The 19,845-nt window shown below is 32.3% G+C and overlaps 14 protein-coding genes across 14 annotated transcripts; 7 read left to right on the top strand and 7 right to left on the bottom strand. All coding sequences in view use genetic code 6, as the record gives it.

Moving 5' to 3' along the window:
* Window positions 1-90: 90 nt before the first annotated feature.
* Window positions 91-2,715, top strand: SS50377_20940 (Radial spokehead-like protein; the record flags this gene model as incomplete). The annotated part of the gene is made up of 1 exon (XM_067904877.1): window positions 91-2,715. The coding sequence occupies one exon, from the start codon at window positions 91-93 to the stop codon at window positions 2,713-2,715; it is 2,625 nt and encodes an 874-aa protein (XP_067768359.1).
* Window positions 2,716-2,818: 103 nt separating this feature from the next.
* SS50377_20939 (uncharacterized protein) lies at window positions 2,819-5,992 on the top strand (the record flags this gene model as incomplete). Its single annotated transcript, XM_067904876.1, has 1 exon — window positions 2,819-5,992. The coding sequence occupies one exon, from the start codon at window positions 2,819-2,821 to the stop codon at window positions 5,990-5,992; it is 3,174 nt and encodes a 1,057-aa protein (XP_067768358.1).
* A 13-nt stretch (window positions 5,993-6,005) lies between these two features.
* SS50377_20938 (Ankyrin repeat-containing protein) lies at window positions 6,006-7,052 on the bottom strand (the record flags this gene model as incomplete). The annotated part of the gene is made up of 1 exon (XM_067904875.1): window positions 6,006-7,052. One exon carries the CDS (start codon window positions 7,050-7,052, stop codon window positions 6,006-6,008), a length of 1,047 nt encoding a protein of 348 aa, XP_067768357.1.
* Window positions 7,053-7,160: 108 nt separating this feature from the next.
* On the top strand, window positions 7,161-9,467 carry SS50377_20937 (uncharacterized protein; the record flags this gene model as incomplete). Its single annotated transcript, XM_067904874.1, has 1 exon — window positions 7,161-9,467. The coding sequence occupies one exon, from the start codon at window positions 7,161-7,163 to the stop codon at window positions 9,465-9,467; it is 2,307 nt and encodes a 768-aa protein (XP_067768356.1).
* Window positions 9,468-9,732: 265 nt separating this feature from the next.
* Window positions 9,733-10,617, top strand: SS50377_20936 (uncharacterized protein; the record flags this gene model as incomplete). Its single annotated transcript, XM_067904873.1, has 1 exon — window positions 9,733-10,617. The coding sequence occupies one exon, from the start codon at window positions 9,733-9,735 to the stop codon at window positions 10,615-10,617; it is 885 nt and encodes a 294-aa protein (XP_067768355.1).
* A 45-nt stretch (window positions 10,618-10,662) lies between these two features.
* On the top strand, window positions 10,663-11,868 carry SS50377_20935 (uncharacterized protein; the record flags this gene model as incomplete). Its single annotated transcript, XM_067904872.1, has 1 exon — window positions 10,663-11,868. The coding sequence occupies one exon, from the start codon at window positions 10,663-10,665 to the stop codon at window positions 11,866-11,868; it is 1,206 nt and encodes a 401-aa protein (XP_067768354.1).
* Window positions 11,869-11,881: 13 nt separating this feature from the next.
* Window positions 11,882-12,376, bottom strand: SS50377_20934 (uncharacterized protein; the record flags this gene model as incomplete). Its single annotated transcript, XM_067904871.1, has 1 exon — window positions 11,882-12,376. The coding sequence occupies one exon, from the start codon at window positions 12,374-12,376 to the stop codon at window positions 11,882-11,884; it is 495 nt and encodes a 164-aa protein (XP_067768353.1).
* Window positions 12,377-12,716: 340 nt separating this feature from the next.
* SS50377_20933 (uncharacterized protein) lies at window positions 12,717-13,430 on the bottom strand (the record flags this gene model as incomplete). The annotated part of the gene is made up of 1 exon (XM_067904870.1): window positions 12,717-13,430. The coding sequence occupies one exon, from the start codon at window positions 13,428-13,430 to the stop codon at window positions 12,717-12,719; it is 714 nt and encodes a 237-aa protein (XP_067768352.1).
* A 56-nt stretch (window positions 13,431-13,486) lies between these two features.
* SS50377_20932 (uncharacterized protein) lies at window positions 13,487-13,921 on the top strand (the record flags this gene model as incomplete). Its single annotated transcript, XM_067904869.1, has 1 exon — window positions 13,487-13,921. One exon carries the CDS (start codon window positions 13,487-13,489, stop codon window positions 13,919-13,921), a length of 435 nt encoding a protein of 144 aa, XP_067768351.1.
* Window positions 13,922-13,939: 18 nt separating this feature from the next.
* SS50377_20931 (uncharacterized protein) lies at window positions 13,940-14,290 on the bottom strand (the record flags this gene model as incomplete). Its single annotated transcript, XM_067904868.1, has 1 exon — window positions 13,940-14,290. One exon carries the CDS (start codon window positions 14,288-14,290, stop codon window positions 13,940-13,942), a length of 351 nt encoding a protein of 116 aa, XP_067768350.1.
* A 63-nt stretch (window positions 14,291-14,353) lies between these two features.
* SS50377_20930 (uncharacterized protein) lies at window positions 14,354-14,737 on the bottom strand (the record flags this gene model as incomplete). The annotated part of the gene is made up of 1 exon (XM_067904867.1): window positions 14,354-14,737. One exon carries the CDS (start codon window positions 14,735-14,737, stop codon window positions 14,354-14,356), a length of 384 nt encoding a protein of 127 aa, XP_067768349.1.
* A 58-nt stretch (window positions 14,738-14,795) lies between these two features.
* Window positions 14,796-15,482, bottom strand: SS50377_20929 (uncharacterized protein; the record flags this gene model as incomplete). The annotated part of the gene is made up of 1 exon (XM_067904866.1): window positions 14,796-15,482. The coding sequence occupies one exon, from the start codon at window positions 15,480-15,482 to the stop codon at window positions 14,796-14,798; it is 687 nt and encodes a 228-aa protein (XP_067768348.1).
* A 134-nt stretch (window positions 15,483-15,616) lies between these two features.
* On the top strand, window positions 15,617-16,567 carry SS50377_20928 (Replication factor C; the record flags this gene model as incomplete). Its single annotated transcript, XM_067904865.1, has 1 exon — window positions 15,617-16,567. The coding sequence occupies one exon, from the start codon at window positions 15,617-15,619 to the stop codon at window positions 16,565-16,567; it is 951 nt and encodes a 316-aa protein (XP_067768347.1).
* Window positions 16,568-16,578: 11 nt separating this feature from the next.
* SS50377_20927 (Kinase) lies at window positions 16,579-19,818 on the bottom strand (the record flags this gene model as incomplete). Its single annotated transcript, XM_067904864.1, has 1 exon — window positions 16,579-19,818. One exon carries the CDS (start codon window positions 19,816-19,818, stop codon window positions 16,579-16,581), a length of 3,240 nt encoding a protein of 1,079 aa, XP_067768346.1.
* Window positions 19,819-19,845: the final 27 nt, after the last annotated feature.

Raw genomic sequence — 19,845 nt, 5'->3', positions numbered from 1 at the left:
CTATTTCTTATTATATAAATAAAATGTAAATTATACATTTCATAAACAATATAATAATCATAAAATAATTTCTCTCCAATTCCGCAAAATATGGATTATCTATAGAAAAAAGATACATAAAATGAATCACCATATGATAAGATATCTGACCTTCTATTGAAATTATTCATGGAACGACCACCATAATGCCGTGTTTATTCAGAATTTGAAGAATTGGTTTCTCAATTATCTTTAGGTGAATAGCAAACTTGCCGTGAACCTACCGAAGAGGAAAAGATTAGAGCTGGATTTGCATTTTAACAGTTTAAGAAGCCAATTGTGTTTAACCCAGAAGCTGAAGAGGAAGAAAAGGAGGCAGAGCCTGAAAATGATGAAGAAGCAGAGGAAGGTGAACCAGAAGAAGGTGTTGAGGCAGAGGACTTGCCACAATTATCCAGAGTCTTGCTGAATTCGGGAATTCCATTCTCTTAGATTGATGCTTTCAAATTATAAACTGCAATATATGATTTAGCAAAAAGAGAAGAACGTACTAGCGACAAGATTAAACTTTTTGGTAAGGTTGGCCCTTATTGGTTACTACGTTCTGAAACAGAAACATATCCTGAGCCTGAAGAAGAAGAAAAGGAAGCTGAAGAAGAGGAAGAAGCAGAAAAAGGCGAAGAAAATGCTGAAGATTAATCTGAGAAGGACGAAGAATTAATTGGTCTTAGGGATTAGTGGAAAGAGATTGAGGCTGAAATTGAAGCCGAAGCAGCTGCGGACAAGCCTGAGGGTGCAGAAGGTGATTAAGAAGGCGAGCTTAACGAAGATGGTGAAAAAATTGAAGGGGAAGAGTAAAAATAGGAAAATGAAGAGGAAGATGATGAGAAAGAACCTGCTGAAGGTGAAGCCCCAGCCGAACCTGAACAAGCTGATGAAGAAGAACCTGAAGAAGAAAAGGATGAAATTAAGTCAGAGGTTTCATTAGAAGATGAATTCCAACCAGAAACTAAGATACCTAAGAAAATACCAGTTTTTGGTGGTGAAGTGTATCCTAAGAAAAAGATTTAAAAACTCCCAATTGAAGAGCACGAAGGTATCAACAAAGAATTATTCTTTGCTGCTATTGATGATAATATCTCCCCATATATGACCTAGCTATACGTTAAATTATAGAAAGAATTAGAACTTTAAAAGTATCGTCATGAAAAGAAATTAAAACAGTAAAAATCAAAATTAAATAAAATTATTTAAAAGCTCCTCTCAGAACCTTTGAGATTTATTGCCCTACCTGAAATTACCCCAGAATAAATGCGCGTCTTCATGTAAATGCCTGCTCAAACAGTAAGATTTACCGGCGATTTAACCGCTGATGTTATCTCATCAATTCCTCCTTTCCCTTATTCTGAATCTGTTCTTTTACGCTGTGCTTGCGCCAGAATTCTTCATGAAAACTGTATTGTCCCCAAAGGCCTTTATACCAAAGAAGAAGACGAAGAAGACGAAGAAATCAAACCAAAAATCGAGGACTTAGAGCAATTAGAATAACAAAGAGTTCAGAAACGATATGCACTCATGGCAAAGTTCTAAAACTCACGAATTTATGAAATAATGCTGAAGCATCCAGACCTTTGGACCTACAACGAAGACGAAGACAAACTTGAGCTGGAAGCTAATTTCCCCGAGCTCAACGAAGAATTCAAAGGATACGAATCCCCAGAACTCCTTCTAAACCCCAAAAATTGGTCTTATTTGCTTCCAAGAATCACTGGCTAAGGCCGTGCAGCTCCTGTCAATGACGACGATTATGACAACATTGACGACCCAGAACCAGTTGAGTTTCTGATTGCAAAACTTCAAAAGCAGCGTAGAAAAGATGCTAGAGAGCAGAAAAAACAAATTCGAATGAAGTTGCGCGAAACTGAAATAGAAGAGAAAAAGCAAATTATGAAGAAGAAAAAGTTTGCACAGTGGCTTGAATAACAGCAGGAAGTTTGGACTCAGCAGGAGGATGAAATTGTCGGAAATGAGGCATCGGACGACGAAATTAACGTTCAAGTTGATGATTTCGACGACTCAGCAAAACCTGACAAATTCGATATCGACAGCTCTCCAAACTACGAGGAAATAAGCAAATATTACGCAGTTCGTTTGTGGCGTAAATTACGTGAATTTAAACGTCCAGTTGATCCATGGGATGTTCCTATTTTAGACAACAGAATAAATGCTGCACTTCCTGAATTATTCATCGAAGAGGGCTAATTAGATCGCACAAGAGTAGATTTTAAGTAAAAATGTAAATATCACGTCGACGAGGGCTATAATGCTAATATTTTAAATATTGAAGTAAATGGTAGTGTTAAGAGCAAAATCCCACTGTGGAGATTCAATTAGATTGATTTATAAGGAATTGGTAAGGGTCCTAAGGCAATTATCGCAACAAATGCAAGATGGCCAGGAGCTGCAAATGTCGTGACTGGGGCTAGAATGTAAAGATGCTAATTTGTTTACTTTGGTGATGGTCTTGGAAGCTAATAGCTGGAAATGCAGGACTTTTAGATACCTGAAATGTGCATGCCTCCATTTGATATAATGGAAGAATGCGAAGTGGACCCTGTTCATTAAAGAGAAGAGTGGGAAGTCATTTAGGATAAAATTAAGAGGATTGAGGCTGCTAAAAAGGCAGCTGAGGAAGCTGCTGCCGCTGAAGAGTAATAAGAGCCAGAGGCAGAGTGATAATTTGAAAGCTAATTTAGATCATTATTTATAGACTTTTAAAACATCATAACTGGAATATTATATAATAATATTAAGACTTCACTCCACTTTAAATTTTAAAATGAACTTGGAAGATGTTTTAGTAGCATTCAATAACTCGATTTCATCCGATTAAGGCTTAATTATGGCTGCATCGGAATAGATTATGAGGTTCTAAAGAGCTTATAATGAATTTCTACCTATTGCATTGCAGGTTTCATGTGATTTATCAATAACTGTTGAAAATTCAGTTAGATTAGCTACTGCAGTTCAATTTATGAGATGTTTGGATAATAATATCAACGTACTTAGTTAGAATGAATTAACATATCTCTTAACAACTATTGTTCCTGCTACTGCAGGTGTGGCAATTTTAAATGATGCTAGAATTACAAATCCATTGATCGATTCATTTAAATTATGTTTCGAATAATATGTCCATAAGGCTTCAATGTATGGTATGGAAGCTGGGCAGCTTTTTGAGAGTATCTTTGGGAGCATATTTCAAGCCGTTGACAATCAAAATGTTACAAAGACAGAGGTCGCTCTTAGATGTTTTGTAATATATTCGCGACTATTATATTAAGAAATTTATTCTGGGCCTAGAGATCAAGCTTGTAATTATTTTTACCTAAATTGTCTGAAAAATTTAATTTAGTATTTAGTTTCTTTAGAAGATAAGGTTTGCTCATTTGCTTCTCCATCTTTTATAAATTAGGCAATTTAATCTGTTTTTGCCCTTTTAGATCCTAGACCACTCAAGGACATCTTCACAAATCCTGATTATGCTGACATTCCTGATATTATCTCCCAATTACTGAATAATTTTGGTTTAGCAAGCTAGTCAATTTAGCTTCAAGATGCTAAAGAATATGCCTGCTAAATCCTTATGAAATATATTTCTAGAGCTAGATATGTGAACAGTAAAATTTCTCGAATTCCAGATTGCAATTAATTTTTAGAACAGTGGGAATAAAAATAAGTTTACATTGCAGAAATTATTGTTCGTGAACTTGATCTATGCCCTAATTTTAATTTATTTTAGGATCACAAATCACTGGAAAGTGTTTTTATGGTGGCTGGAAGTTTGCTAGAATAATAATATAGTGGTTAATTTGTACATCCATATGCATCTGATTATATTATGAAAAACGCTCAAAAAATTGTCAATAGTGTCTTTGGAATGATCATTAACGCTGCAAACGTCAGAATGGACAGGTTTGAAAATGATGATTTGCTAGTTATAGACTGTTTAAAACCTAGCATTGATTTAGTTAGATTAATTTGTATAATTGATTCTAATATCAACTCTGGATTAGAATAGTTAGCCATTGAATCTATGAACGACTTTCTGTCCAATAAACTTTCTAATGAAGACTTTTAAGACCAAGAAAAATAAGCTAAAATTTTTGTTGGTGTACTACTTATTAGACGTGGATTACCCAATGCACCAGTATCTCATAAAGTTAAAATTTGTTTAAGAAGCCTTGAAAAACAGTAATTATTACACCCAATCGTATTTGAAGAGGCAGCAAAGCTCCTGATTTCTGTATGCATTGATGACTATGATAACTACAACACTTTTCAATATATTTAAGGGGCTACTTTCGATCAAGCTTGGTAGATCTCAGAAGATTCAACTTAGGATTCTGTCCCATATATAATTGATATTATGTGTTAAATTTATGTTTCCGATTCGCCCGGACTCTTTTAATGTAGAATGCTGAGCGGTATATTATCTAGGCCAGTTAGATAAGGATTTTTGCCGAATTTAAGAATTTGCGATTTACTCGCTAAATCGATTTTAATAATGCTTAAAACTGAAGATAAAGCACAGTCTGGTGGTATGGTTACTTTCACAAAAATAGCTTTATAATATGTCCCTGCAGACGTTTCAAATACATTTTTAAGCTAATTTTTGAGCAGCTAAACTGAATTTTAACAATTGCCATAATTAATTTAAAAAGGTGCTCAGTTCCGTGGACTAATTGAGAACGCTTTTAATATTTTAAGCTTATGCATAGATTCATTACCAGATATTTATTCCAGTTTCGAGACAACAGTCGTAGACTTATGTGAGTCTATTTTATCTGTAGATTTCGAGTTAGCTCAGTCAGTATTTAATGTTCTGGACTTATTTTATGGAAAACATTTTGTTCCAGATACCGTGCAACCTAATCTGTTTGACAATTGTTTGAAAGGATTTTCCCAGATTTTTAATATGGAAACATTCTCAGAATCAATTTGCTATATTTATCACGTTATTCCCCGACACGTTGAGTTAATCAATTAAAATTCGCTAGAGGAAAGCTCAATTTATTAACTAGGAGTACGTTTATTATAAGATGAGTAACTTATTGCAAAAGGCTTCGGTTTTATGCTTTTAGGGAGCTTATTGGACAAATATGTTAGTCGATTTAGTTAAAGTAAAATTGATAAAATTCTTCCATAATTTATTTAAATCTTTAGTTAATTCTTTACAGATCTTACTATATTTAATACAACACAAGAAATTGACCCAGAATCAAAACGTTATATTTTGTTTTCACTTTCATATTTCTTCTTTATAGTAACAGGAATATGCGAAAGCAATAATCTCTACATAGAGCAAATTAAAGCAGTTCTCTCATCAGAGTCTGGCTAAATATCATTAGCCTCTATGGCTTTTGTTGCCTCTTGGTCTATCCATGACGATTAATATAGACCTTCTTAATCGTTCCGTTTTACGCTCGTTTCCTATGTATGTTTATCTGTTGAAACACTTCTATCATTATCTCTACCATAAACTAGACTCGTAACCTGGCCGTGCTTGTTATGTGCTAGATATGCAGTACGATGCTAACTTGACTACTCTGCTCCAAAAGTTCCAGAGATCACTTTTTCACTTCTCTAGCTCACAAATCTCCCAATGAACCAATTCTCTTAAATATTTTCGAACGTTAATTCAGTTTCGATAGTTTTTGCTCAAATAGTTGATTAGAAGGATCTTCCATTTTGGAATAGAACAGATTCGACATTGTTCGCTAAATTGGCTAGAAAAGTTGGTATAAATTAGGAAGAAAGAAGCCAGTATGGTAGTATTAACGTTGGGGCTAGGAACTTAGCTAAGAATATCGGAACAGCATTAGATCGAATGGATACATGGCAGAATTTGCCATAGGAGTTCGTAATTTTCATATAGAGCGAGATAAACTAGATTAGAAGTGGATAAGAAGGTATTATGGGAGATTTTTTAGAGCAGTTTGGTCAAATATGAGTGAAAAAATAAGTCACAGAATTATAAAAAACAACGAAATAGCAGCTAAAAATGAAAGTATTATTCTTAATAAAATCTGACGTTAAGGAGTAGGTTATGCAGTTTAATCGGGTGTAATGTTTTATTCTTAGATAACGTTTTGTCGATCTGTTAAAAGCTAGTTGATTTACCTTTTCAGCTATTTTATTTCAATCTATTGTTTTTTATTTTACTTTTAATATGATTGATACATCGACTATGCGAATATCTCCTTTTACTATTTCTCTATTTTTAATAAATTTTCTATATGAACGATTTATTGTGCCTATACTTAGTCCTGCAAGGTTAGTTCTGTTACGTTGGATTCAATAATCGTTATTTTTAACTCTAAATTAATTATTTTATTCTCATTATCATCTTAAAATGTAATAAAGTTATTTTAAATTTATTTTAAATCAAGAATTAGTGCTTAATTTTCAAGTTAAAGTTATTCAAATTTACTGTCATCGGTATGTGTAGATGTATTGGATAGTGACTATTGTTCTTCGGTCTATTACAACTATTATTTAAGAGTCTTGATTATACTATTTTTTTTCTTATTCTCAGTTTATTCTTATCTTATTATTCCTAATAATTAAGATAATTCTTTCTCTAAATCTGTAAGTTTTCCCGAAAGAAGTTTGTTTTCACGTTGATATTTTGATATTTTTAAAGCATCTTATTAAATAGGTGCATTGTTTCCATTGGTATTTTGCCTAGTTAGCTCAACTAATGTTTATAAAGACAATATATTTTTTTTAACTTAAAGTATTGAAATATTAGAATCTTCATAATTCATAAGAATTTAAAGGATCTTATATTACTAATATTTTGTAGCATAATTTGTAGCTGATTGTCCATCTAAGTCTACCATATTATGTTCAGCATCTACAACAAGATTTACAACTTCTTCAAAACCATACTATGATGCGTACATTAATGCAGTACGTCCTTTATAATCTTATTATCTAATAAATTAATATAGGTTATTTTTTATAAATGTCAAATCTCTCATCTATACAGCATAAAGCCAAGTATTCATTCCTAATTATACATCCTATATATATGATATAATATTAGATAAAGTATATATTTAGTTACATATATTATTATATTCATAATAAAAATACAAATACTTCTAAAATCCGCAATGTTTTAGGTATAACGTTGGCTTGATTCTTTGAATCTTTAAAATAAATACGATAACCCTAAATACGATTTAGCCTCAGGTGAATTGGTTGCTGAAATCATTTCAAGATTTAAACCATAGACTTTAAAATAAATATAATTATATGATGCTAATTCCGTGTAAAAGAGAACAGAAAATTGGGATTTTATAAATAAAAAACTGCATACTATTGATTTTCCATTCACCACTGACTGGAAAACTCTTATTGCTAATGTTGTTAAGTAATCTTCACTTTAAGCATCAGAAAAAGTTTTAGTTATAGTTTATTAGTTTTTAACAGGTGAAACTGTTATTTTACCAGTGTTTAAGTAATAAATAGAAGAAACAAAAAAAATGAGACCTAAAAAATCAGCTCCTAAGGAGTTAAAATAAAGTGGAGATAAGTCTTTAAGAATGACAGTTAGTCCTGCGAAAATTTATTAGGAATCTTTTAAAGCTCCTCATACATCAATAAATGAACTCTGTCAATAAGCTTACTAAACTACTGCATAGTAGTTAAAAGAAAACTCTATGTATGATATTTTTGACCAACTTAAAGATTTAGATGAAGAATTAGATGATTTTGACGAAGATCTCAAATAAATATAATCTACCCCAGTTTATCCTGATACAATGCATCAGCTTTTTGAATTTGTAGAATCTGCACTGCCATTAGGAAATATTGATTTAGACGCAGAAGATGATTTAGTTTGTAAAATTTATTTCCATTATAAGTTTATAACTACATTAGAATCGATGTTAGACTAAATTATCTCATCATGTTGTCATTCACTCTAGCGAGAATTCACCACTATGTTAAGAATCATCAATGTGTATTATTTCTCAAATAATGATATAGTTTATGTAAAATTAAAAGATTTTGTAAATATTTTTATTACTCAGCTTTTATCATAGTTAGACGAACAAAATAGAAAAGATTCACATTATCTCCAAATTGTAATACACTAAATTATTTTAATGTTACCGTAAGAATATACATTTGCCACCAATTAATTTGTCAACACAGACATTGTTTTAAACAAAATTACAAATACACATGTGCTTGATGATAATTTTTATGGTACTGATTTTTATTTCATGAAAAATAAACTACCATCAAGTATATACCAAGGAGTTAAATATGAATTTAAACGACATAATGTACTTAGATAAACATCATTTGTATGCACAATTCTTAGTAAAATACTATTGGTACATCCAAAAGTGGTCGCAAAAATGATTAATTCGTATATTTTCTAGTAAATGAATATAAGTAATTATCATCTATTAAACACCTCGAGTAAAGAATATTGTCAAAACTTAGCTTAAGAAAATGAAAACGATGATTATGTAATGATAGTCACATAATAATAAACCTAACTCACGCAAATGAATAACTTATAGCTTCTTTTTATGAATTTACTTGCAGAATAATTCACTTTCAGCTACGAATATAGCAAAAATATAAATGTTAACGTAGTGGAAGCAGCTTAATTTTTCATTTTCTACGCAATGTAAATCGATATTTTGAAATTTGATAATACAAGACAGACGCCATTTATTTACAGTTATTTAACTAAAAGAAAGAGTATGGTTGTTCTTTATTTAGATATTTTAACATAATTAATGATGAGTTTATTTTTGAATACTAAGGCATTGTAGGAAACTGAAGACTAAGGACTGTATATTGAGTTTATTGCTAAGTTTTCAGATAGATAAAATAGTTAATTGAGTGTGATATATAAATGTGTTTAGATATTACAAAGGTATATTATGGGTATGAGTGCTAAGTATTTAAGCAAGGTTCAGACAAATAAAGGTGGGAAAAAATAGTAGAAATAAGGAAGTATGTAAGAAAAACTTGAGTCTGTTATAAATAACTTTATTTGTAGCGAGTCTGATTAAAATATTAGGGGAATCTTAAACTCTGCATCTTAAATGTGCGAAAATTTGTATGATATAGTCGAAAGGTTTGTTGATATGGCTATATTTTTATACTCTGATAGACATCCAGATACTACCATTATTAAATTTTTGATGAATCCACCTGCTTTAGAAGGTGGCTAAATTGATGAATAATTCATGCAGATTTACTATACAATTCAGCAGCTCACAAACGTATGTATAGAATTAGTAAACATTATTGAAATGATACTATAAGAATTGCGCTAGGTACGGGAAGATAAGGAAGAGAATAAAAATTATAGTTTGACAGATATGGATTTAGACGAGGAACCTATGTATGCTTGCATGGGTGCATTGCATAAATAGATGAAAAAATTATTCTGAAAAAATTATTATGTCATTTAATAATATTAATTTAGTCTAACGTAACGACAAACTTTTCATTCATGTTTTTTAATTTTACACTTATATCACTAAGCTATGACAAAAAAGTATAACCTTACTAATTTGAATGAAATTGAAGCTAACCATACAAATATGTCATATAGTAATGCTTCTATGCTAATAGTGCTTATATATTATTCATTTTGAAGGTTAGTAAAAATAGGCTTATTATATATCAATGTTATTAATTTATATTCCGCATAAAATGTTCAACCCAAAAGGCACTTTAGTTCCAATCGATTAGGAAGCTTTAAATAGTACATTCTTACCACCTCCTGCAACATATACACCATCTAAACACACAAAACCTTCCGTTGTATCGCAATCCTAACAAACTCAATAATAAGCTCAAACAAAAGCTCAGCTTATGGAGCGAGTTTATGCATAAAGATAGCTATAAACTAGACAGTAAACATAGAGATGTCTGATAGAGGAAGATTTGAGATAGCAACAAAGATTTAGAGAGACAAAATTAAAATTAATCCAAGGTAACGAAACAATTATCAGAGATGTAGATGCACTACTGCATACCTAAGCTTAAGAAAAATAACTAGCAAAGGAGAAGACTTTTATTGACTACGAAATAAATACTTTTGTACCTATTCATGCTAAACTTCAAAATGAAGTTGATCAGAAATTCACAAAAGAATTTGAGACGTAAAAGTACATCGAACACATAAACTATGTTAAAGTAAGCAAGGAAAAAGGTCAAAATCTAGAAAATATTGACGAGAATAAATATGATCCGTTCTAAACAAAGAAGATTGCTACTACAGTTGTATTTGACGACCCAATGTATCGATTGTAAAAAGTTAAGAAAACAGAGGATCTAATCGGTACCAATATTGATAATTTAATTTGTGAATAGAAGATTACGTTCAAGAGCGATGGACGGACGCTATAAGAGCTCCGTAACGGTGCACACAAAATGGAGCCCATTAAGCCACCTCAGTAGAGGGATATCCTGGATCCCTCAAAATGGAACTAAATCGAGAATATCATCGTCATTCCGAATGTAAATCACCCGAAAAAGCAGTTCCCAGAGAAGCAGGTGCTCAGGAACCCTATTTATATTCCCGAAGACCAGTGAGATTTTGTTCATTTTATATCATTTCCTCACTTCCCATTCCTTAAAATGGACCCTGAAATCGAGACTTCAGACTCAATTATTGAAGAAATAGAAATAGAATTCAACCAGCCACCAAATCAATAGCTCCTTCATTTGTACCAGTTCCCCATCAGACCAAATTTTAGGGAGTATGCTGCACCATAGCAAATTACGTACTACCCAGAGCACAATAAACTAAACTTCCAGACGCCGCTTGACATCCACGATAATTTTGATCCAGACCACGAATACAACGAACTTACAAACATGCAATTCACTGGCTCTGCAGTGCACCATTTCGCGAAAAAGTAAAATTTTGCTATCGGTACATTTCTGAATAGCAGACTCATTATTCAGCCCATAAGCGAAATTTATACGATTTAGCCTGATTTTACATATATCAACAGCAAGTTTCAGGCTGAAATCGATCCCTACGAGAAACTTGATAACAACGTTTTAACGCTTCCAAATTACCTCCAAACCGTCCCTTACACATATTCCTATATTTAGCATGACGCAACTGAAAAAGAAAGATTTCAATTTTCCACTCCTTCTTCTCCCCTTCCTTTTGATGTGCCACCAGATCGATATAAAAATCTGTTTACAACGACGCAAAATTCGCTCCAAAAGCTCTCAAATCAGCTTCAAACCAGGCCAGATTTGCGATCAAAATGCGAACTTTTGGTGCGTGACCAGCGTATTATTTCTCTGGAATAAGCGAAAAGGCTGGTCAAGGAAACTGGGCTTCTGCACGAAAATCTGATCAATTTTGCACAGAATGTGCTAGGAATTTATGTCATTTAGTCACGATTTGCAGTCCCGGAAATGCTTTAAAGAGCGCGCGATTTCGTGTTATTTTACATCGCAATAGGCGGAATTGAAGTGGAAGGAATTGATTAAGCAGGAGTGGAAAATCGAATTTAATTTATAATTGATGAAAAGTAAAATGTAAAAATCGACAGGAAATACATCAAGAAAATGACAAATTTGAGCACACAGAATATGAGCAGGATCTTCGAGCTTGATGGGCTGATCCAACCACAGGGGGACGACTGGGTATTTGGGTTCACGCCAGATTATGTTTATTTATAAGAAAATATGTCACAAATTGCAAAAACTCTCGCTGAGGCAGCTGGGGTTGTTCTAAAGGATGTGGAGGGGGGCAGGGAGATTCTAGAGACTAAGAACGAAGGATACAGTGCAAAAGTCATGAAGATAATCAGGGAGGAGTGAGATAAACACAATTTCACTCAGAGCTGGAAATGTCACTGGAGCTCGTATAGTACGTCTTCTTAGGCGGGGGTGGGGCTATAAATTCGTATATTACTTCCTTTTCGGTGTAGTCGTAGAAATACTTCTTTGGGATGGGACCGCGAAGAAAATTTTCTTCTTAAATGAATTGAGCACATTCTAGGATCCAGGAGTCCATTTTTCGGTGCTCGTGGTACAATATTTTGTCAACTAAGGTGATGTCTTTTATGGGCTTAGCCTGTGTGACTATCTTTCCTTTTTTAGATACTTATTCGTATTATGTTCTCGCACCACTGGGATCTGTATGATCTAATAGTACACGAGCGTGTTCCTTTGCTTTTTTCTCGTTTTGTAACCTTTCTAAATTTGCTTTACTTGGGTAATTTTTACGGCGATCATCAAGATATTCTTGTAATTATTCAGGCTTACATAGTAGGTAGCGTTTTTCTGGAAGTGATGATGGAGGTGCTGGAACTGTCGGCGAAGACATTTGTGTTAAGAGTAAAAGTACGTATACCTAATATTATATAAATTAAATATATTTTTTTCTTTGTGTATTAAATTAATATAATTATATAATATTTACTAATTCTTAGAAAATCTATTACTTTATCGAAATATAATTACTTGTAAATATCAACTAATTTCATTTAAACTATCACGATTACCATACCAACTTCCATTTTATATTCATTTTTGTAATGACCAAATACATTTATAAACCTTATTATATAAATCTTTAGATCTAGAAAACTCGTTTCTAATTATATATTATTACATATTTTTACGCTCCCACGCTAATCACATATATGCTCGAAATAATCATAATTTCACTCCCCGACCCCAACGAGCTCTTCTTGCCCTTCCGCGTTCAACCATCTATGCAGATACAGCCCGTCATGAACGTCAAATTTGAGCCCGTTCTGTCCAAAAACGAAACAGTAAACTGCGAACGTTGCGAAAACCTCGAACTATGCGTCCTCGTCCTGGAACCCCAGAAGGCCAAATTCGGCTTTTTCAGCGAAAAACTGCTCCTCGCTTTAACCGTAAAATTCCAAAAACAAATCGGCCTCCACCGCGTCGTCCCAATTCTGCTGCAGGAAGGACAGTACCGACGCCGACATCGCGTGCTGGTCCTCAAAATTAGCAAAATCTTCGATTCTCCAGTCGAAATTTTCAAGTTTCTGGGATATCGCTTCTGAGTTTATGAAGAAATCAATCAAGTTTCTGGATGTAGAGAGGATCTGGGCTTGTTTGTAGGCCTTTTCGAAACGCTGGGACATATCTGGAGGCTGTAGCGGCACCAGAGCGATTAGCTGCTCATATGACTTTTTGAGTGAAAAGAAACGGAACTGTGGGAATGGAGCGTCTTCCAGCGATGTGTAAGTGTCGATAAAGGCTTATGGAGTGAGGGGGATGATAGGTTATTCTTCAATATTTGGATCAGGCTGATCTTGATTAGGTGGTTTTCTACTCGATAGAATGTGTGAGTTCGTCAGTGGCTTGCTGAGGGGGCGGACTAAAGGTAAAGGCTTTATTGACATTTAATAAATTTTATTATAAATATATAATAATATATAAAAATTAGGTAAATTTTAAAATGACCCTTTCTCAGGATTAGTAAAAATAGATTGCTCAGTCACAGTCAATTATTTAATAAAATAAACAGTTGCAGGAATAATGTTACACCACTCTAAATACTCTTAAGCAAAATTCTGACGCATTAAACGAAAAGTTTTTAAATATATCAACTAAGGTAGATTAGTTAGATTAGCTCTCTAAGGCCTGTGATATTTAGATCTACTAATTAATTAGCTCATCACAACTAGACTCTCACTCTATTCGTTCTAGCATAGTCGGTTTTTCGGCCTAATAGTGGAATGAAGCTTTAGAGTAAATAAATCAGCGCATAAGTCTACTTGAAGGGAGAGGTACTGCATTAAATATAATGTAATTATCAAATATTCACTAAGAAATTTAATAAAGAATATAAGATAATTGGGACATTTACAACTAAATTGTCAATCCAAAGTGATTCATTATATTATTCGTTTCATTACTTAACCACCTATCTAGAGCTACTAGCCGCCAGTGCCTGTTCGATAGCCAATGATATTTTAGCAAGTTTCCTATCAATTTTTAAACAATATTGATCTAGCTTAATAGTTCTTTAATCCATTTTATCTAACAAATCTACTGTATATTTTACCTTAGAAATAAGACATACGGATATTTACATTATATCAGTCAAACTATGAGTATTCCTTACTAATAAACTTTTAACCATTTCCTTCTATGAACCATCAGAAGATAAACTAAAATCTGAACTGAGACCTAGAGTTAAAAGAGTCTTCCCGACTGGCTTAATTTAAGCTAATGGTTAGACCGTTTTTGACAGGCTCATTTTAGTGAAGTGTTGAAATCAAAATAATACATATTATTCATATTTATAAACAAACAAAAAATATCACTTTCTTCTTATTGTTGCAGTGGGGTTAATATATCTGTTCTTATCAAGCTCGCAGTTCATCCTGCTAGACCTATACACCACATAATTTTATTATTTTACTAAATTTTCAGTTTTACCTTTGTGGAACATTGGCATTTCTAGGATGGAAGGAGCAAATGACCCATATTCAGAGTTACTGGTTCTATAAAGTAATTTTTATGGATCAATGTTATCTAAATCACGATCTTGACCCTTTAAATTGAACTCTTCAGGTTTTTTGAATACTTCTGGTATGTCACCCCTTTACAGTTTTGCATATACAGTCTTAGCCATTTCGGCTACTTCTTCGCGTGACCTTTGTGTTTTATCTCTAGAACTGCTTGGTATATATGAATCTGTCATTTTTAAGTTAATTATTGCGGAAAGTAAAAATAGATGCTAAATTATATAATATTAAACTTCATTTTTTAAATAACCATGATTTATTTTTGCTCTCTTTTCCATATTTTTACCTTAATTTCTCTACTTTACCAATAGGTTTAATTCCTCGGGCCTTCATCGATTTAATAGCCTTCCAGTCTTTATCTTCTCCTTATACTCCAGGTAACAAAATCACAGCATTTTATAAAGCGTTTTCAATATCCTAGGTTTTTGCTACTTCTTAAACTTACTTCTTAGGAATTGATTTGTGTCCTCCACATGCAGTCCAAAACTCATCTCTTTCGTGTGCAGTATTAAAGTACACTTCTCTAGTCATAACTCCTTCAGAAGACTTTATAACATACTTTTCTGAATGAATTGGTTACATTTATGTTTTTTCATGGATTATTTAGAATAATTAGAACTATTATAATTTAATTGGCAAACAAGATATAATTACAGATGGATAATCAATAGAGGTAAATATGTCTCTAGTGAGACAATTATCTTTAAATTATAACCATTTAGAATCTTTGATAGCAATTGATATGTCATCTGCTGTGATGTCTTATTTATGAAATTTTAAAAAATGCATAATTACGTCCGTAGACGGAATTTTATAATCAAATTTTTCCAATAATTACAGATTTTGCTTATTGAAGTTCATATTTTAATTCGAAAATTAAAATTCAAGGAACTTACGCAATTCATCAGAATTATTTTTCATTAAAGTGAAAAATACTTTATTTTTCATTATTAATCATATAAAATATAGATTCATCTTTGAATAAATAAATTTTTATTCAACTTATTTCTTTATTTTTATTTTCTAATAATAGCCTCTGTACCACTTCATTAAAAATGCTCCCCTTTATAGAGAAGCACCGTCCTCAAACGCTAGAAGATGTCGTTGGAAACGAGCCGATAGTAGATCGTCTGAAGTATTTTTCGGTTAATGGTGGTCTGCCAAATATTCTTATGGCATCTCCACCAGGGCAAGGAAAAACAACCATTGCACATTGCTTAGGCCGTGCTATGCTTAAAAATCAGTTCAAAGAAGCATTTTTAGAGCTAAATGCATCGGACCAGCGAAATGTATCTGACGTCCGTGACCGTGTTCGTGGCTTCGCCGAACGCCAAGTAACGCTTCCAGCGGCCTTTCAGAAGCTTGTTTTTCTCGACGAGTGCGACGCAATGACGGCACAGGCACAGCTGGCGCTCCGACGAATCATAGAGGACTTCTCGCACACCACGCGCTTCATTTTGGCCTGCAACGATATTTCAAAAATATCTGAGTCACTTCAGTCTAGAACCTGTGTGCTCATGCTCTCACCGGTGACGCCTCTTGAGATTAAGCTAAGAATTTTACGAATTTCTGAAATCGAAAACATCAAAATCGAGACCGCGGCTGCCGAGGAAATTGCAAAACTAGCAGACGGGGATGTCCGAAACGCTGTGAATTAACTGCAGTCAGCTGCTGTGCTTATGGACAATGATATCAAGTTTGTAGATCTGGCTCAAGTTCTTGATGTTCTTACTGAAGATTAAGGAGTGGAAATCATCAATTTGTGTCAAAGTGACGTGAATACCGCAATCAAACAGTGCAAGGAAATGAGCATCGACGGGTTCACGGGTGATGAGATTTGTCAAATGCTTACTAGGGGAGTTCTGAGCCCGAAGCTTTCCGTGAGCGACCTGTTGCGAAGCCGGATCATGAAGCTCGTTGCGCAGGCCGTCGCGCGGGTCAGCGCTGGTATCAACGGTTTCGTCCAAATAGCCCGGTGTTGCGCGGAAATCAGCATGGTCAAGTGAGGGAGCCTAAATCACTATTCTTGCTTCATCAAAATCAAGAGCACCTCCCTCGACTTCCTCTTCACGAGTTTATTTTCTATCTCGCTACTGACCTTTTCGATTCCTTTTCTGAACTTCTTGATTTCCTCGTCCGTCATTAGCCCTTCAATGAGTCCCAGACACACCATATCCATTACAGCAAGTCGTACACCTATTCCACCATTTAAGCCATAATAGCATCTTTTAATCATTGATTTATTGAAAATTGACTTGAAAAACAGTGGTGCAGATTTGCAGTAGCTAGATAATGGCGGTAGTGCAATTTCAGGGAAACTAGAAAAATCTGCTTTTGATAATTAGGTTGCTATGAAATCTGTGTTGAACCTCAGCAATAAATCGGCAGATTGTTTCGCCCAGAGTGGCTGTGAAAGGCTTTCAGCACAACTCATCATGAGTTAGACGTCCAATGTTTATGGAGGAGATTTCAAGAGTTCTAGAAGGAGAGTTTAGGCAAACTACCATAAGAAATCTTTCTTTTTAATAAGTTTTGATAATACTTACAAGAAATTGGGTGTTGATAATACTTTCCTACGAAGTTCTGATCCAAAAATAAAATTAATTAGTGCTAAAATAATTGTTTATAAATTTTTCATTGAATCAGTATTATTACTAAGAATTAATATAAATTTGCATTAAAATGTGTTTAATATTGTATTTTATAGGTTATCATCCTTTATTTTAGACAGCAAAAGAATAATATTAAGAAGTTATGAATATTCATTTGTGCATAACTCAGATAGAGTTGATATTGATAAAATTTCATTTAATACGTCAATTAAAGTCATGTCATTAGTAATTTGGTGGTCTTTCATATTGTAGAAAATATCAATAATAATATCAAAATAACTTTAAATTAACTTATGCTGTGTAGGAGTAATGGTTTTAATCTGATTTTACAAAAATCCACTGACTAATTTTAATAAATCTTTAACTATATATTTATTTTCTTCGTTCTTAATTAGTTAAGATACTATCTCAGTTTTAAAGTCCGAAAATGGTTTATATAGCGACATAAACATTTCACAACCTGAATAGCTTATTTATTAGAGTATTTGGTTAGATAAAATTTATGAATTTCCAAAGCATAAAATAAGTTGACTAATTGCAAATATACCTTCTTATTTAAGAAATACATCAAAAGACTATTAAATAACTTTTTAAATTCGTTTATCCTCAGAAACTAGAAATTAACAAATGCTTAAGAGGAAATTACACTAGACAATAATTTATTTTTCACATACTCTTAATTTATCAAAGATATCATTCTTAATATATTCCTATAATTAAAAATTAATTGATTAGTCATCAAATGTTATATTATCAAACTAATAAAATATATGTCGTTAAAAGATTGCAGATATAGCAAATTAACTTGATGAATAAATTAATAAAGTAACAATTCTCATAAAATAAAAGTGAATTTCAATTTCTAATTTATTAGAACTCGATAATTATTGTAAGATAAATTAAGCAAAATTTGTTTATATTAATGATTTTTCAATGTTATCATCCTTAAATTTTTGATATGATGATAATGAAATTCGTTAATGTAAGATAAGTGTTAAATTTTTTAATTTTTCTATTGTTACTTATTTTATTATATCATTAAACTATTAAGCTAAGTTTATCTCATTAAAATCATTATATTCTTCTTATACATCATCTGAAAATGATATATTTACTAAATTTCCATTATTAACTAATCTTAAACTGTGAGATTCGATTTATCCAAAGTTTGAGTCAAAATCATCTAGCTTTCTTTCATCTAATTCATCATTAATATCATCAAATTATATAGATTATGTATTATGCTATACTAATTTAATGGTGCTTTTCTTTTATTTAATGACAGGAATAACAAAATTTATATTTTCATCATCGTCATCATCAAATAAGTTAATGTTTGATTGACTTGATCTAATATGTAATCTACCTAACTAAAGTGAGACTGACTTTATTTGTTCTTAATCTTATATATTTAATCCAGTATTTAACTTCGGAGTTCGAGGCTAAACCTATGAGGTAATATAAAGCGGAGTATTCGTTATTTAAAAATCTGAATCATCATCATCAAAAATTATATCCTCATCTATTTTAAGCTATAGTTTCAGTGGAGCTTGTGGTTCTATATTAAAATCATCATCTTCGTCATCAAAATCATCTATCTCATTATTTTTAGCTTTGGTTGAGTGTAAAAATGTATTATCGACAACTGTTTTAATTGCTAGAGGCTAATTTAATTCATCAAAATCAAAATTATCTGAATCATCTTTTACTTCTATTTTTGGTATTGATTTTTACTTGTCTTATGAAATTTAGAAAATAGAGGGGAAAGTTGGTGACTAATTAATCTCTGGAGTTTAGCGATCTGTTTACGTTTATTACATTTCAAAATCAGAATCATCATCAAAATTTGCTTCAATTTGACTTTATAGCCTCGGAAAATGTAACGGCTATTACTATACTGACCAATCTTCAGATGAATCTTACTATTCCAATACTACAACTGGAGACATTTGTTATTACGTTATAAGTAGATCAAGTCCCAAAATAATTCTTATCCATTTATCAGATTATTTAAGTTCAGTCAATGAAGGCCTTGATGTTGGTTCTATTTTAAAACACTTTTCTAAAAATTTTTATATATCAGATGTTATTCTGAAATCCTTGTCAAATTCTACATCATTCTCATTAACTATTACATCATCGCCAGTTATTAATTCATAAACAAATTTGCCAAGTAAAAATATGTCATCTTTTGTAGTTGAAATAGTACTTTAGTCTGAACCAGGTGTTTTTTCTCGTTTTCTCCCTATTAATTAAAGTTTAACTTAAGAATCTTTAGTAAATAAAACATTATCTAGTGAAATTCCACCATGAACTATCGAATTTTCAGCTAGAAATGATAACCCTAAAAAAACCTACGAAATAATTTTTGAAACTAGACCCTAATTTAATATACCAGCCAAAGGACGTAATGAGCCATTTTCAACATACTCTTAAATAATAGTAATTTTAGTATCTGAGGTATAAACATCTAGTACTTTAACCAAAAAAATCGAATTTAAAGATTTTAAAAAACCTGCATCTGCTAAAAGATCCTTAGAAACTGGTAGAATTTTTATTGCTACCGTTTAACCACTATTTTTATTTAGTCCCTTGTAAGTTCTATCTGATCCCTTGATTAACTCTGATTTTAAATAATTCTCCATATTCGTAAAGATAAATTTATATTAATA

The sequence above is a fragment of the Spironucleus salmonicida genome, chromosome 1 (genome assembly GCF_000497125.1).
Source record: "Spironucleus salmonicida strain ATCC 50377 chromosome 1, whole genome shotgun sequence".
NCBI lineage: Eukaryota > Fornicata > Diplomonadida > Hexamitidae > Spironucleus > Spironucleus salmonicida.
The sequence above is the reverse complement of the archived record's forward strand: the minus strand, read 5'-3'. Positions and strand labels throughout refer to the sequence as shown.